The following is a 16,985-nucleotide window of genomic DNA, read 5'->3' as shown; positions in this document are numbered from 1 at the left end:
ACCGCGTAGAAAGTGGCAGGTGGCATTGCAGATCTAATGGTGCAGAGCATCAATGCCATAACATGTCTAACTTTATAGAAGAAATGCCTGTTCTTTAAAAACTGTGTTGCAGTCTGTATCTATTCATGTCTCGGCTATCAAACTGTCTGCCTAAGGGCTACAGTATGTAGAAGATTTGTTTCATTCAATCAGTATTAGCTCAGTTGGTAACATTCTTGCTTCATATAAGAAGCTGATTGTGCTCTTGTACATAAATTCTCCCATCAGCTGTCAGTGTGGTTGCATTTGTTGAAGATGCCTTCCTGCTACTGAGACATTGAACTGATGTACTAAAAAACACTAGAATTAATCAGCATATTAAGCAGCATCAGTGGTGAAAGATAAATAAGAAACGGGTCACTGACCTAAAACATTTTACAGATGTTCTTAGCCCACTAAATATTTCCAGCAATTACTGGTTTATCCTGCAAAGAATTGGATCTGAGCTTGGGAATCGGATTTCCATGCAGCACTGCCCCATGACGCCTTTCCAACTCACAGGGTTGGGATGTGTATGAAGGAACTGCAGACGCTGGTTTAAACCGAAGATAGACATAAAATATTGAAGTAACAGGCAGCATCTCTGTAGAGAAAAGTGGGTGACGTCACCCATTCCTTCCCTCCAGAGATGCTGCCTGTCCCGCTGCCTGTCCCGCTGCCTCTCCAGCATTTTGTATCTATCACAGGGTTGGGATCTATTTTGTCCAGTTGAGCCACAGTGATGGGATTTTCAACCCAAAGCACTTTCAGTTTGACTTCGGCAAAAATGCTGGAGAAACTCTGCGGGTGAGGCAGCATCTATGGAGCGAAGGAAATAGGCGGCACTCTGAAGAAGGGTCTCAACCCGAAACGTCGCCTATTTCCTTCGCTCCATAGATGCTGCCTCACCCGCTGAGATTCTCCAGCATTTTTGTCAACCTTCGATTTTCCAGCACGTGCAGTTCCTTCTTAAACATTCAGTTTGATTTATCTCTTTTGCATTGACAAGTTTAATTTATAAAGTTTTTTTTTGTTGCCGTCGCTAACTTGCAAAATATGCTCTTTCACTCTTATAGGATGTTATTCCGCAGCAGTTGCTGGATCAGTATCTATCAATGACTGATCCCTCCCGAGCTCAAACCGTTGACACGGAAATTACAAAGCACTGCGCATACAGCCTCCCAGGTGTGGCTCTAACCCTTGGCAGGCAGAATTGGCATTGTTTAAAGACTACTTATGAAACTTTGGCATCCGATGTGCAGGCAAGTATTTCAACCCCAAGTTGTCTTGCGTTTGGACTAATGATGTGTAACACAAGAACAAGGGAAATACTTGTTTCTTATTTACACGAGTTGCATGGAAGTACTGGGCTGGAGTGGCGGGTTGGGGCAACGATTTGCATAGTAGTAATGAGAGTGTGGGGGGGGGGGGGGGGGGGGGGGGGGGGGGGGGTGTAGATGTAAACGGTCCCTCTTTGATAGTGCAAAGAAAATTGTGTAAGGAACCCAAACCCATTGTTTTAGTCATGACCCAAGAGCAGAAGAAAATAAATTCAATCAATTTGTGTTTGATAAAGAAACCGACAAAGCAGCATTTTGTAAACCTATTCTTATCAGCTGTACAGCTGTAATATATAAAATTCAACAGTCAATTTGTGGGTAGCAGAGTTCATAGCAGAGAGTGGTGAATCTCTGGAACTCTCTGCCGCAGAGGGTGGTCGAGACCAGTTCATAGCTATATTTAAGAGGGAGTTAGATATGGCCCTTGTGGCTAAGGGGATCAGAGGGTATGGAGAGAAGGCTGGTACGGGATACTGAGTTGGATGATCAGCCATGATCATATTGAATGGCGGTGCAGGCTCGAAGGACCGAATGGCCTACTCCTGCACCTAATTTCTATGTTTCTATGTTTCATCAAACAGCACAGAGGTACACAATTACTGTATTTGAAGCATTGACCATTTTAACGATGTTGTGTTTACTTTTCCAATGTGTTTTGTTCACCTTTGACAGTGGAAAGTGCGGCGAACACTGGCCTTTTCCATACATGAACTTGCTGTGATCCTCGGCGATCAGCTCACTGCTGCTGATCTGCTTCCAATTTTCAATGGCTTTCTGAAGGATCTGGATGAAGTGCGAATTGGAGTCCTGAAGCATCTATACGACTTCTTGAAAGTAAGCTTCATTAGATTGGGCATTTTGAGGTTTATGAAGTTGAATTATCTTCACAATTGTGCCTTCTATGTGATAAATATGTGAAATAACTATGTGCGGTTGTTCATCTTTATCTTGCCACAGATGTAGGTTAATGCACACAGTGAACCTCTGTTGTTTTGAACATTATCTTGCCACTTTTAGTGTGGTCCTTTGAACACTGTGACGTACTGCTGAAATTTAAGACAATTGGCTACTTAATAAGAATAAATTACTTTCTTTAAGCATGTTGTGAAAGCTGTTTAGCTGCTTTTATCCGTCCCATACTAGTGTTTGTTATCTGTTGGCAGCTGCAAGTGAGAATGTCATTGTTATGTTTCAGGACATATGACAATAAACACTCTTCGAGTGATAGCGTGGAAACAGGCCCTTCGGCCCAACTTGCCCACACCGGCCAACATGTTCCAGCTACCCTAGTCCCACCTGACTGCATTTGGTCCATATCCCGCCAAACCTGTCCTATCCATGTACCTGGGATCTATCTGTTTCTTAAATGCTGGGGTAGTCCCAGCCTCAACTACCTCTTCTGGCAGCTTGTTCCATACACCCACCACGCTTTGTGTGGAAAAGATTACACCTCCGAATCCTATTAAATCTTTTCCCCTTCACCTTGAACCTATGCCTGGTTGTCATTTCCCCCTACTCTAGGCAAGAGATTCTGTGCATCTGCCCGATTTATTCCTCTCTTGATTCTTATTCACAGCTGCTTCACGTGGACAAGCGCCGTGAGTATTTGTACCAGCTCCAAGAGTTCATGGTAACAGATAACAGCAGGAACTGGCGTTTCCGATACGAATTAGCAGAGTAAGTACTCTGTGCTTTCTGCTCAACGTAACGTACTGAAACTTTTCTTTTGAAACTGTTATGAGAATGAGAGTTTTTCTGTGTGAATTAAGACATTAAATTATGTAGGGAGTAACTGCAGATGCTGGTTTACACTGAGGATAGACACAAAATACTGGAGTAACTCAGCGGGACAGGCAGCATCTGTGGATAGAAGGAATGGGTGATGTTTTGGGTTAAGACCCTTCTTCAGACAGTCAGGAGAGGGAGACCCAGATATAGGACTAGGAATACTTTATTGTCACATGTGACTAGGCATACACACTACGTATACAAATAGCAGCCACCTACAGTGCTGACAGTTACAAAGCACACCGGCTCCCCCTCCTTTTCTCCCCTTCCCCCACCACAGCAGTAGCCCCATGCTGGGTCCCCATTGTCCTTTGTGTCCGCCCCCCCCGTCCATTGTTCTTCCCCTCACGGCGGTCCTCCACGCTCTCATCGACCATCACCCGTGGGTGGACACTTGAGGTATCGCCGCTGCCGCAAGGCTTCACCACCATCGAGGCCCCATAGTCGAGAGGCTTCACCGCTGCCGCCATGGGCTCTGTCTGCCGCTTTGCCCGACCCACGAGGCCCCGGCCGGGCCCCGACCCGGACTTCTACGCGCCGATCCAGGAGGCATCGAGACGGCCGCGCCTCGATTAAGGCCTCTGGCTGCATTCCCAGTCCACAGCCCGTCAGGGGGCGTTGTTGAAGGGTAATAGAGAATCAAAGTGCATCAGGAAAATATAGAATAAGCATTGTTATTAGGGATGTAATGTGGAAGCATACAAAGTAAAATGTAATCAGGCAAAAGACTGGTTGGAGATCTGGGATGAAGAGAGAGAGAGAGAGAGAGAGGGAAAGAGGGCGTGCCAGGGAGAATACATGAAGCTGTGCAAGTGAAGTACCAGCTTCTAGAAATGTAAGGTTAGTTTGTTTTCCATGCAAATGGATCGTCTGCTCACACAAGTTGGTATGTTACAGTCCAACAGTTTCACTTTCAAACTTCCAAATGGACACTACTGGGGAAAGGAATCCCGCACGCAAATAATAATGCCACATGGCCTGAGAACTCCAACATTTTGTGTCATTGGGGTATTGAGATATATGGGAGGAAACCCATGCGGTCACAGGGAGAATGTGCAAATTCTATACAGACATCACCCAAGGTCGGGATCACACCCGAGTCTCTGGCACTGTGAGTCATTAACTCTACCAACTGTGCCACTGCCCTGCCGTCTAGATGTTAGTGTATTGTATTGGGTGACATCATACATATTACATTGGGTGGCACAGTGACACAGCTATTCAAACTGCTGCTTCAGCCCCAGAGACCCAGGTTTAATCTGACCTTAGGTGCTGACTGTATGGTGTTTGCACATTAACTCTGTGACTGCATGAGTTTCCCTCCATGTATGCTGATTTTCCTCCCACATCCCAAAGATGGGCAGCTTGGTAGGTTATTTGGCCACTATAAATGACTGCTAGAGTGTAGGTGAGAGGTAGAATTTGGGGAGTTGATAGAACGTAGGGAGAATGAGATTAATACAGGTTGTGTATTAGTAGGTGATTGACGGTTAATGTGGACTCTGTGTGTCAGAGAGGCTCTTTTTGTGCTGTATCTTTCTGTGACTCGCTGACTATGAGATACGGGACCATTATAGATACATAAATCTAATGTTCAGACCTATGTCTGTGGTAATATGGATAAACAGCCTATTTTGTATGTTTTAGTTTAGTCATTTTATGTTATAGAACATTTGAATGGTCATTTATAAAACACTAACTAATATACAATGAATATTTATTTTAAAATAGTTAATATAGGAAACTGATCATGTCTTTGCTGTTCATGGTGCAAGCTATGTAATTAATGTCCAACATGGAGTGTGGGCTGGCCGTGTGACTTATTAATATTGTTATAATTTAATTACCTGTTTTTGAGGTACAACCAGGGTGCATATATTTATCTCTGGGCAATTACGCAAGATGATGACAGTTTACGCTAGGTTTTGTATGAAGTAAGTGATCTAAAGGAGTCTGAGTTAGTGGACCTGTACCATGGCAGTTGTTTTTAAAATGACATCTGTGGGCAGAATGTGTTAAAAGGAAACTTGTCCAGTTTATAACCAGACTAATGTGGCCTTGATCATTTTCAGACAAGTAATTTTGCTGCTGGAGCTTTATAATCCCAATGACGTCCACGACTATTTACGACACATCGCTCTGTCACTTTGTTCTGATAAGGTTGCTGAAGTTCGATGGATTTCCTTCAAGTTGGTGAGAATAAGACGAGCATTACTGTCTCAAGTTATTGTTCTAACATATTTCAATTATGTATGGCTCTCATTTATATTCTCGAGGGATTTGGGCCTGAAACTGTGAGATTATCTTCTGTGGTTGGGATCACTGCAGGGAATCTTCATGAATGACTTCCTCTCCAGTGTATCAGGAATGAGAAATGGATACATGAACCAGGCTTTGGCAGTTTCTTCTATCTGTCACAAAGTTGAGGGTATGCACTGAAAGGTAGCACTTCTGTGCAAGTTCTAAGATAAGATTTATTCAAGTGGATGTAAACACTCTGACAGTAGTATGGCTACATGGATTGGTCGGCAAGGACTTGTTGGGCCGAAGGGCCTGTTTCCATTCTGTATCTCTAAACTAAACTAAACATATGAAAATAGATAGATAAATCTCCCAGGCCTGATCAGATATTTTGTCAACAAAATAGAGAGAGTACAGAGGAGATTTGCAAGAATGTTGCCTGGGTTTCAGCAACTAAGTTACAGAGAAAGGTTGACCAAGTTAGGTCTTTATTCTTTGGAGCGCAGAAGATTAAGTGGGGACTTGATAGAGGTCTTTAAAATGATGAGAGGGATAGACAGAGTTGACGTGGATAAGCTTTTTCCATTGAGAGTAGGGAAGATCCAAACAAGAGGACATGACTTGAGAATTAAGGGACAGAAGTTTAGGGGTAACACGAGGGGGAACTTCTTTACTCAGAGAGTGGTAGCTGTGTGGAATGAGCTTCCAGTGGAAGTGGTGGAGGCAGGTTCGATTTTATCATTTAAAAATAAATTGGATAGGTATATGGACGGGAAATGAATGGAGGGTTATGGTTTGAGTGCAGGTAGATGTGACTAGGGGAGAATAAGTGTTCGGCACGGACTAGAAGGGCCGAGATGACCTGTTTCCGTGCTGTAATTGTTATTTGGTTATATATCTAAGAATACTGGGGAATTAGAGAAGAAATTGCAAGAGTCCTGACTGAGATTTATGAATCATCATTAGACTGCTGGAGGGTGACTAATGTTGTTCCTCTATGTAAAAAGGGCTGCAAAGAAAAACTTGGGAATGATAGACCCGTCAGCCTGACATCAGTGGGAGGAAAGTTACCGGAGAAGATTCTGAGGGATAAGGTATACATGCATTAGGGAAGAAAGGGGTTGATAAGCAGCACAGTTTAATGCATGAGAGATCATGTCTCATGAATTTGATTGTCTTTTGAAGAAGTAACCAAGAAGGTTGGTGTGGGAAGGGCTATATATGGATTTCAGCAAATATGCCATATGGTAGGATTTCAGGTTACTCTGGAAGATTAAATCACATGGGTTTTAGGGAGAACTAGCTAATTGGATACAGAATTGGCTTTACGGTAGGAAGCTGAAGGTGGTGGTGGTGGAAGATTCATTTTTGAATTGGAAGTCTATGTTTAGCTGTGTGCCTCAGGGATTGGTGCTATGCCCATTGCTGTTTGTCATCTAGACCTTCGATTTAGATGAGAATGTAACAGGTCTGTCATAAGTTTGCAATGACGCTAAAATATCGTAGACTATGAAGATGGTTATCAAGAATTACAGTAGGATCTTGATCAGTTGGGCGCATGGTCCGAGAAATGGCAAATGGAGTTTAATTCGGATATGAGGTGTTGCATTTTGAGATCAGGGCAGGACTTTTACTGTAAATGTTCACAAGTTCTTTGGGTAGAATTAGGTTATTCGGCCCATCGAGTCCACCCCGCCATTCAATCATGGCTGATCTCTGCCTCCTAATCCCATTTTCCTGCCTTCTCCCCGTAACCCTTGACACCCGTTCTATTCAATAATTTGTCCATCTCTGCCTTAAAAATATCCACTGACTTGGCCCCCACAGCCCTCTGTATCATGGTAGGGCCCTGAGAGTGTAATAGAGTAGGGGGATATGGGAGTACAAGTATATAGTTCCCTGATAGTGGCACCACAGTTGGATAGGTTGAGGAAGGACTTGAGGTACAGGGAGAGGTTGGACAGGCTGGGACGTGAGGTTGCAGAGAGGTGTATGGGGAGAATCTACAGGATGAATGCACAGAATATTTTTCCCCATAGTAGGAAAATCTAGAACTGAAAGGCAGAGGTTAAAGTGAGGAGATTTAACATGAACCCGAGGGGAAACCTGTTCACCCAGCAGGTGGTAGGCATTTAGAAAGAACTGTGAGAGGAAGTAGTTGATCCAGGTAAAATAACAATATTTACTCAGGTGCATCGATAGGAAAGGATATAGGAAAAGGAAAAGGATATAGATCGGGCATTGGCGAATGACTCCAGCTTCGATGAGGCATCTTGGCCGTCCTGGGTGGGTTGGGTTCAATGCTGTATGACTCCAGTATTCCAACCTCCGATTGTGGCATCATCAGTGTGAACACTTGGCATTCAAGAACTGCTGATGCTGTGTGGCTGATCTTTATGTGGGAGAGACCAGGACGAGAGGTGTAACCTCAGAGTTAAAGGACCAAAGAGGCCAAGTCAGTGGATATACTTAAGGCAGAGATAGATTCTTGATTAGTATGGGTGTCGGAGGTTATGGGGAGAAGGCAGGGGAATGGGGTTATGAAGGAGAGATAGATCAGCCATGATTGAATGGTTGATTAGACGATGGGCCGAATGGCCTAATTCTACTCTTATCACATGATCTTATGATGATCTTTATGAAATGTGAGGACTTGTGCCCGGTTAGATAATTCCACATTGTAAATCATCCAGGATAGACCTACGGACTTCTAGCTACAAAAGGGAAAATGTTGTAACTTGTTACTGTTTCGAGAAATTAGAAGTCAAAGTTCTAGGGCTTAGCATTGTAGAATTGAATAATGAAACTTTAACAAGTCAGGACAAAGGTACTTAAGAAAGAGCAGCCATTTGAGCCAATTTGGGATTGAAAGGCTGAGGGTGCGAAATAGTGAAGTGATACTGAGGCTGCACTGTGATGGCCTGCTTTGATCAATGGACAAATTCAAATATTTAGGAGAAGCTGCTAATTTTCACACTGCTTATGTTTGCTGACGGGTCTCTGTTGTTGTATATCAACAGGTGGTAGAGATCCTAAGGAAGTTCTATGCATCTGCCACAGACTCATTGGCTGTGAACTTCATGAATGAACTCACTTTTCGGTTCTGCCACTGCGCCAAGTGGACTGGGCGGCAGGCATTTGCTTTCATCTGCCAGGTAAGTGAGTGAGCAAATAATTCCTTGTCTTAAGGTGACTCCTTTTGTGACGGGCCAAAGGGGAGGTGATTTAAAAGCAGTTTATACATGATTTATGTTTGCTCCCCACTCCCTGTCCCTTCAGCTGGTGGGGCTTGTGTGGCACATTTGATTTGCACACCAAGAAAGTCCATGGATTTACCATTGGCATAGATATGTGTAACAATGACCATTTTATGTGCTGTTCCACCACATCAAAATTCACTTGGAATCATGGCCTAAATCCACAGACTGACCAGTGGAGGTTTGAACACAGCTTCAGGGTGGCAGAGTAAAGATTGTGCAGGATAGCACAGTCCCAGAGAAGGTTGTGGACTCCAGTAGGGTCTACAGGGGTCATAAAAGAATAGCATTGGGGCTGGGACGATTGGGAAGGTGCGGTAAAGATGTGAAGGGAGGGAGGGGTAGTTGAGGTCCAAAGACCATGCATTTGAGGTGGTGGTGGGGAAAATGTGGTTCAATGGGAGAGGTGTCAGCTGGCCCAGGGACTTGGGGAAATTATTTTTCTTACTTGTTGGCTTCCCTCCCACGTCGGCTCTGATTTTCCAAAACCAACAGTAGGACCTCCAAGACTATATAGTCTTGTTCAGTCACTCTACACCTCCAACCACCCAGGAAGGCCTTAAAGCACTCCGCTTCTTCCTCGACCGCAGAACCTTCCAATTCCCCTCTACTAACACTCTACTCCACCCTCAACAACTTCTCCTTGGACTCCTCCCACTTCCTCCAAGTCCAAGGTGTAGCTATGGGCACCCGCATGGCCCCAGCTATGCCTGCCCCTTTCAATGTTTCAAGGTCAGTTTATTGTCACATGTATCAATTAAGGGACAGTGAAATTTGAGTTGCCATACGGCCATACTAAGGGAAAAGCAACAAGACGCACAACCACATAACATTTAACATAAACATCCCTCACAGTGGATTCCACATTCCTCACTGTGATGGAAGGCAATACATTTCAATCTTCTTCCTCTCTGTTCTCACACGGTCGGGGCAGTCAAACCATCACCAGTCGTGGCGATCAAAGTCCCAGCAGCAGATGATCGAAGCCCGGTTGGGATGATCGAAACTCTCTCCACGGCATGGAGCTCCCGAGTCGGCCTCTTTCCGGAGACCGCAGGCTTCACAATGTTAAAGTCCTCATTCTGCCTATTGTAGCGGGTGGCTGTTCGTGAGGAGTGTGAGAGAGAGAGTGTGTGAGAGAGAGTGGAGGAGTGTAGGGTGAGATTGAATTTCCAGCCCCATGGACCCACAAGGATTGACACTGCAACGGCAGTAGCGAGAATGAGTCTGTTTCAACTGTTTGGTTCTTTTCAGCTGAGTTAAAAAACTAAAACACAAGCGACATGAATGATCACCGTACTTTCTGCTGACGTCCTACATACTGCCATTGATCAAGTTACATTACTATACTGCCAGGAGTGAACAAATCCAAATATATCACAGGAATTGTAAAAGTTTGTTTGCCCAAGTTCTTACCAGGCACACCAATAACTGCAATAACTTCAGTGTCTACTGAACATAACAGTTAATTTGAGACACAGGTATAGCAGTTATACGCTCCGAAGCAAGAAGCAATAAAACACCAAAGCATAAAGCAATAAAACCAACAAAATCATGGTAGCTTTGTACAAATGAAACAAAAATACATCGTTAATAGTTTTGAAAGCAGTATTTTCTTGCCTCGAAGATGCAAAACTGGAAAATATGGATGATACGCAGGTCTGTATACATGTAGCAGCTCAGCTGGCGAGAATGTTTATCACGAATGACCTATGACCTGGGCATGCGCAGTTGAAATACCGAACTCGCTTATTGGAGCCAGAGCTGGTCATTATCTCTACTTTAGATCAAATTGATTTTAAATTGCACACCTAATCATTGTGAATCTCTCGGCAGTAATATTTTACGAGTTGGCACCCTTCAAATAAAAACCACCAACATTTAATGAAAGGTAAACGGCACTAAATGAAAAAAACAACTTCTTTTGTTTCTGCACAGGCAATTGTGGAGGAAGAATGTATGCCAGTCAATCAGTTTGTGGAACATCTTCTTCCAAGTTTGCTGGGTTTAGCCACCGATCCAGTCCCGAATGTGCGTGTGCTGCTGGCCAAGGCATTGAGGCATACATTGCTGGAGAAACGTAAGTGTGAAAATGCAATAAAAACAACATGCTGGAGGTACTCAGTAAGTCAGGCAGCGTCTGTGAAGAGAAACTGTTAACATTTCAGATTGATCTTTGAAACAAATACAAATTTCAAGTGTTTGCTTTTGGAAGTACGAAGCATCCCTAAATTGAAAGCATCAGTGCTTTAAAACAGTGGACAACTTGAGCAGTTCCACTAGTCATCAGTCAGGTAGTGACCCATCTCTTAGCTAGATAACTAGGCATGAACATTTGATATTAAGTGTTTTAGAAGTTGCCATTATACCTTGATTATAACTTGATTATAAATTCATACCTTGATGGCCTTTCCACTTTGGCTCCATGTCCTTTGAATCACTAATAATAAGGTCATAAGGGATAGGAGTAGAATTAGGCCATTCGGCCCATCCCGTCTACTCCGCCATTCAATCATGGCTGATCTATCTCTCCCTCCTAAACCCATTCTCCTGCCTGGTCCCATAACCTCTGGCACCTATATAATTTTCCAATAATATTATTCTTATAATATTCTATTAGTCTCCATTTTTTAATTTCGTGCTGCCAATACCTACATATTTTGGTGAAAGTATTTCAGATTTCCATTGACCCTTGCATGAAAAGGATCTCCTGATTTCTTTTCAGTGGTGCAGCGGTAGAGTTGCTGCCTCACAGCACCAGAGACCCAGGTTCGATCCTGACTACGGGTGCTGTCTGTACGGAGTTTGCACGTTCTTCCTGTGACCGCGTAGGTTTTCTCCAGGGCACTGGTTTCCTCCCACATTCTTAAGACGTGCAGGTTTGTAGGCTAATTGGCTGCTGTAAAATTGCCCCTAATGTGTAAGTTGCAAAACTGGGATAACATAGAACTGGTGTATGGGTGGTTGTTGGTTGGCGTAGACTCGGTGGGCCAGAGGGCCTGTTTCCATGCTGCATCTCTACACTAAACTAAATAATAGTTTTTATAACATTTTGCATTTGTGTTCAGTGTTGTCCACTAGAGGGCACAGCATCTTTGTGCATGAAATACTGGAACTGCAAGCAGGTCAGGCAGCAGCTAGAGAGAGAGATGCCCACACAAACAGGAGAACTGGTGTGAAATGTTGGTGAGACCATACTTGGAGTGTTGTGTGCAGTTCGGGTTACCCATCTATAGGAAGGACCTCACTAAGCTCCAGCGGGTGTAGAAAGGAATCACAAAGATGCTTGAGTTATAAGAAGAGACTGGACGGGGTGGGGCTTTTTTCCCCCCCAGATAATAGGATGCTGAGTTGTGACATTCGAAGTTTATTTAAATCTTGAAGCTTTGTAAATAAGATGAATGGTCGTAGGCTTTTCCCCAGGTCGGTGGAGTCTAAAACAAGAGAGCACAGGTTAAAGGTGAGGGCAGAAAGATTTAAAGGGGAACCGAGGGGCAGCCTTTTCCACACTCTGGGTGATGGGTTTGTTGAACAAGCTGGAATATGGGCCAGAATCAGGCAAACTGGACTAGCGTAGATAAACAGTTTGGTCATATGCACAGTAACTTTCCTATGACCGACATCAGGCTCACTGGCCTGTAGTTCCCTGCCTTGTCCTTGGCTTCCTTCTTTAATTACAGTAAATTAGTTACCCTCCAGTTTTCTTTTGGAACTTCAGCTATGGCCAACAGTGATACAAATATGTCTGCAAGGGTTTCTGCAACATCCTCCCTAGCTAATCTCGAGGTTTGTGGTGCAACAAAGGATTCGCACCTCAGATGAAAATGGGACCTCTGCATTTAGGATTGAGATTTGGAGGGCTTTATCCCTTCAATCGTAGTATTCAGTACAAATAAGGAAGGGTTTACTTGCCTTGGAGTCAGGGCAGCGAGAGCCCATAAGATCATGCAGTGTACAGCTCTGAGAGGATTAATGGGGTAGATCCCTACAGACTGCGTTCACTGGCCGGAGAGTATCGAACCACAAGGGGATTCTCCGGGTAAAGGTTGGCCATTTTAAGAAATGTCTTCACACCAGGAGTTGGAATTTATTGGAATTCATCATGGACATGGAGTGTATTTGAGGTTGTGATGAATTGGCCTCTGGACAATATGTAAAAGAATATGTGATTGTGTTTATAGTTTGTTTGGTTGTTTGTTTGTCTTTTTGCACAAAAGTCCGCGAGCATTGTCACTGTTCATTTCACTGCACATCTCGTATGTGTATGTGACGAATAAACTTGACTTGAGCTGTCAGGATATGGGAACTTGGCAGGAAAGTGAGCTAGGCTGAAAATCACTTACTGAACGGCAGAGGAGACCATGGGGGCTGTGGGCCTACTCCTGCTTCCTGCCGATCATTGACTGACTGACTGAATGCAAGCAGGCTCTGTATCATAGTGCACTGACCCTCTCTTCTTCCCAGCGTATTTCACAGAGGCTGATAACCCTCACGTAGAAGCCGTTGAAGAGATCGTCTTGATCCTGCAGTCAGACAGAGACCGCGACGTGCGCTACTTTGCCAGCGCAGAGCTCCGGATCAACCACGCAAACACCGCCTCCTTCATAAACTGAGAACCTTTCCCACAAAGTTGTCTGACTTTCTAACCACACGCAGTTGACAGAGTGGTGCTGCACTGGGTGAACCATGTCTCTGGCGCACGGTGGAGGCGACACAGGGACGAAGAGGGCGTTGCCTTGGTCTGCAGGCTGGGTCTGGACTAGAGGATGTCAGCAGCTTCCTCTTTGTTAAATACAGAGCTTTTATTACTGAGGGGAAGAGGATTCCAGGTTGGAGCTGGTGTGGAATTCACTGACAGGTGGTGACTACAAGAGCCGTGTTTCCTTGACTGTTTTTGGATCAGAAAATTAATGTGAAAGTTCCTTTTTAAAAGTACCCTTTGACACAACTATTTTTATTTGTTAATACAGTTCTATTTCTACAAGTAAACTACTTTTGAAATTGTTACGGCATGAAATCTTTTTAAAGAAAACTGCACTCCTAACCTTTCTAATTCTGTATAGATTCTTTGTACTAAGATGCCCAAATGACATGCATTTGGAAGTTTCAGAAAGCATGAGCACAGTGACCTTTGAGCACAGTTTTAACTATTTTGGAAACTTGCAGATATCTCTTTACTGTTCCTCTCCACCTCCCACAAATAGTTACTTTCCATTTCTACCCGGAAACACGCAATCAGCGTCCTGTTGGTGAGTTGACAATGGACTTCTGCTGACCTGCTTGGGAGCACTGTCTCTGAGCAACTTAAAAGGGAAGGGGAAGCTTGTACTCCTTTAACCACAGGCTCCCTGGCCTCTCACCCCCACCCCACCCCACCCCGACTTTTCTTTGATCATCTGAGCCAGTTTAGTCATTTGAAAGTTAACCTGGAAGGTGCAGTGGCACTTGAGGCCAGCGGATGGGGATTAGCCAGACTGCTACACAGGTGCATTTTAACTCTTTAAATTCACAATGTAATTGGGAACACTGGTTTTGAGTTTAATAGCACTGAAAATGCAATTGATACCACTAATGGCAAAGTAGAGGACTGATTGAATGGGATAAATGTGAAGTAGAGTGAACTTTTAATTTTTTTTAAAAATATAAATTAATTTAATTACTTTTATCCTCGGATCAGCTGCTCCATATCTGCTGAAGGGAGTGTGATAAGTGCTTGGAGATGGGATTGCAGGGTGCTCCCAAGGTAAAGGAGAGGTACATGAAACCTCCACCTAATTATTTGGTGCTGAATGAGGCTGGAGGACTGCTGGTACCAGTCTGGGCCTGCTTCGATATCCACCTCTCTCTCCACTAAGGCTCCCCCTTTAGGCAACTTTCCAACTTCATCGCTCACCACACTGGGTGGGTTTGGGGCAACTGGTGTTCCAATGTCGGGGAACAAAGCCATACCTGGCTGGGTAAAGGGAACTTGGTTCTACCTGCATGACAGTAATAGCAATGGTCTAACCCAGTGGAGGAGGATTCCTCTTTTTGGAAAGGTGGTGTTGAATGTGCAACCCTCCTTTTCTGTCCTTGTCATCAGCTCCTCCTCCATGCATTATGGTGAAAGAATTGGCCTGCATCAGGAATTCTTGCCTTTGCACTTGCCTTGTTTTGATGCCAACTTGTATTACCAAGCGTTTTTTATTGAATGGTGTATAAGAATGAGGTTTTTGTATAGTGTAAAGGCTGGCGATATTGTAACTATAGTTGCAAGTTTTGGGTTTTTACAATTAACATTAAATACTGTGTTGCTGTAATGATTTTGTATGCTTTTCTCAACACTTTCATCAACATCCTTGAAGACTACCCTTTGTTGCATGCAGGCTTTTTTTTTGTGTGGAGCTGTTCTCCAGTCTCATGATGTTCTTAGTGCCTAGCCTGGTATTGGCAATCTTTTTACTATGGAAATGTGTCTGAGCCCAAGCTCAAATTGGACAGAGCTGGGACAAATAATGGGGCTCATGTGATGCCGACGTGTGGTAGAAGGGGTTCATTCATTCATTCTAGTGATGATTTGTGTTATCCGACAGCAGAGTGACCCACACATTATTGGGCAGAAGTGGGAAGATGCAGATGTGAATGGCCACGGTTCTTGATCAAGTAGTTTTATATTATCCATCTTTGTAAGCAAAGTATCAATCTCAAATGTAACCACTTATAGATCTAAAGGCTTCATTTTTTTTTTTAATATCCCAAAACAAAAGTTGTTTTAAATGATTTTGTTTTGGTTGACTTGCTGTCCATCTGGTGGTAGAGGAAGTGGGTCTCCGACTGGTTTGAGTTACATTGAACCAGGGTGCATTTCAAAACTTGATAAATCCATCCTCACAATGGTTACACAACAGAAGAAACCATTCGGCTCATCAGACAGTGCAGCTCTTTGCAGAACTGCCAGAATGACGACCTGATCTTCATATCTTTCCCAGCAGTCTTGCACTGCCTGGGTGTTGTTGTTGCCCTGAACATGGTTTCTTTATCTTTGACGTTCAATTAACATTGGAAGTTGTAGTAGTAGTTCCAGACACTTCTTTCCATGAGTTCACAATTGGGGTATTTTGTATCCAAGTATCCATCTTTCACAGTTGGGAAATGTGATGGAGAAGTGACAGATGGAATTTAATCCTGACAAGTTTGAGGTAATATACTTGAGGAAGTCAAATTCTGGCAGACACATGGGGTACATGGCTGGGACCTTAGGAGCATTGATGTGCAGAGAGACTGAGGTACATGTGCATAGGTCCTGAAAGTGGTGACACAGGTGGATGGGGAAAGTCAAGAAAACACTTGGTATACTTGCCTACATAGGCTGAGGCATTGTATATATACATACATGTGTTGTCATGTTGTGCTTGTACAAAACTTTGGTTAGACTGCACTCAAGAGTACTGTGCATAGCTCCACACTACAGGTAGGATGTGACAACAATAGAGAGAGTGCTTTTCAAAGTTACAAGGAGTGTAGATTGGATATATAGTCAATCTTTTCATCCGAGCAGAGTCCAGAAAGAGAGGAAATTGTGTAAGGTGAGAGGGGAGAAATGTAAAGATCTGATGGATTGGTTTTTCCACACAGAGGGTGCTGATTATTTGTAATTAGCTACAGCAGGAGCTAGTGGAGGAAGATACTATTACAATATTTAAAGGGCATTTCGACAGGCAATTGGATAGGAAAGACATAGACATAGACCCAATGCAAGTGAATGGGATTAGTGTCCCAATTGGCATCATGGCCAGAAAGAGCCCAGTTCTATGCTGAATGTCTCCATGATCCTGACTCCTTCACTCATAGACCAGATACAGTGCCCTCCATAATGTTTGAGTCAAAGACCCATCATTTATTTATTTGCCTCTATACTCCACCATTTGAGATTTATAACAGAAAAAAAATCACATGTAGTGCACATTGTCAGATTTTAATAAAGGCCAGTTTTATACATTTTGGTTTCACAATGTAGAAATTACAGTAGTGTTTATACATAGCCCCCCTCCCCCTCCCAATTCAGGGCACCATAATGTTTGGGACACAGCAATGTCATGTAAATGAAAGTAGTCATGTTTAGTATTTTGTTGCATATCCTTTGCATGCAATGACTGCTTGATGTCTGTGATTCAGGATGTCTTCTCTGGTGATGCTCTTCCAGGCCTGTATTGCAGCTATCTTTAGCTTGTGCTTGTTTTGGGGGGGGCTAGTCCCCCTTCAGTTTTCTCTTCAGCATATAAAAGGCATGCCCAATTGGGTTCAGATCAGGTGATTGACTTGGCCACTCAAGAATTGACCATTTTCTAGCTTTGAAAAAACT

The 16,985-nt window shown here is 43.6% G+C and overlaps 1 protein-coding gene across 1 annotated transcript in view; it reads left to right on the top strand.

Moving 5' to 3' along the window:
• Window positions 1–14,943, top strand: part of ppp4r1l (protein phosphatase 4, regulatory subunit 1-like) — a 61,091-nt gene extending 46,148 nt beyond the window's left edge. The window contains exons 14-20 of the mRNA XM_055652026.1: window positions 1,095–1,280; window positions 2,031–2,192; window positions 2,935–3,035; window positions 5,219–5,339; window positions 8,408–8,542; window positions 10,583–10,724; window positions 13,109–14,943. Coding sequence (XP_055508001.1) covers window positions 1,095–1,280; window positions 2,031–2,192; window positions 2,935–3,035; window positions 5,219–5,339; window positions 8,408–8,542; window positions 10,583–10,724; window positions 13,109–13,257 — 996 coding nt within the window. The 3' untranslated portion in view covers window positions 13,258–14,943. The remainder of the gene's footprint in view (window positions 1–1,094; window positions 1,281–2,030; window positions 2,193–2,934; window positions 3,036–5,218; window positions 5,340–8,407; window positions 8,543–10,582; window positions 10,725–13,108) is intronic.
• Window positions 14,944–16,985: the final 2,042 nt, after the last annotated feature.

This window comes from Leucoraja erinacea, chromosome 21 (genome assembly GCF_028641065.1).
Source record: "Leucoraja erinacea ecotype New England chromosome 21, Leri_hhj_1, whole genome shotgun sequence".
In the NCBI taxonomy this organism is placed as follows: Eukaryota; Metazoa; Chordata; class Chondrichthyes; order Rajiformes; family Rajidae; genus Leucoraja; species Leucoraja erinaceus.
This window is presented reverse-complemented; position numbering and strand designations above follow the sequence as displayed.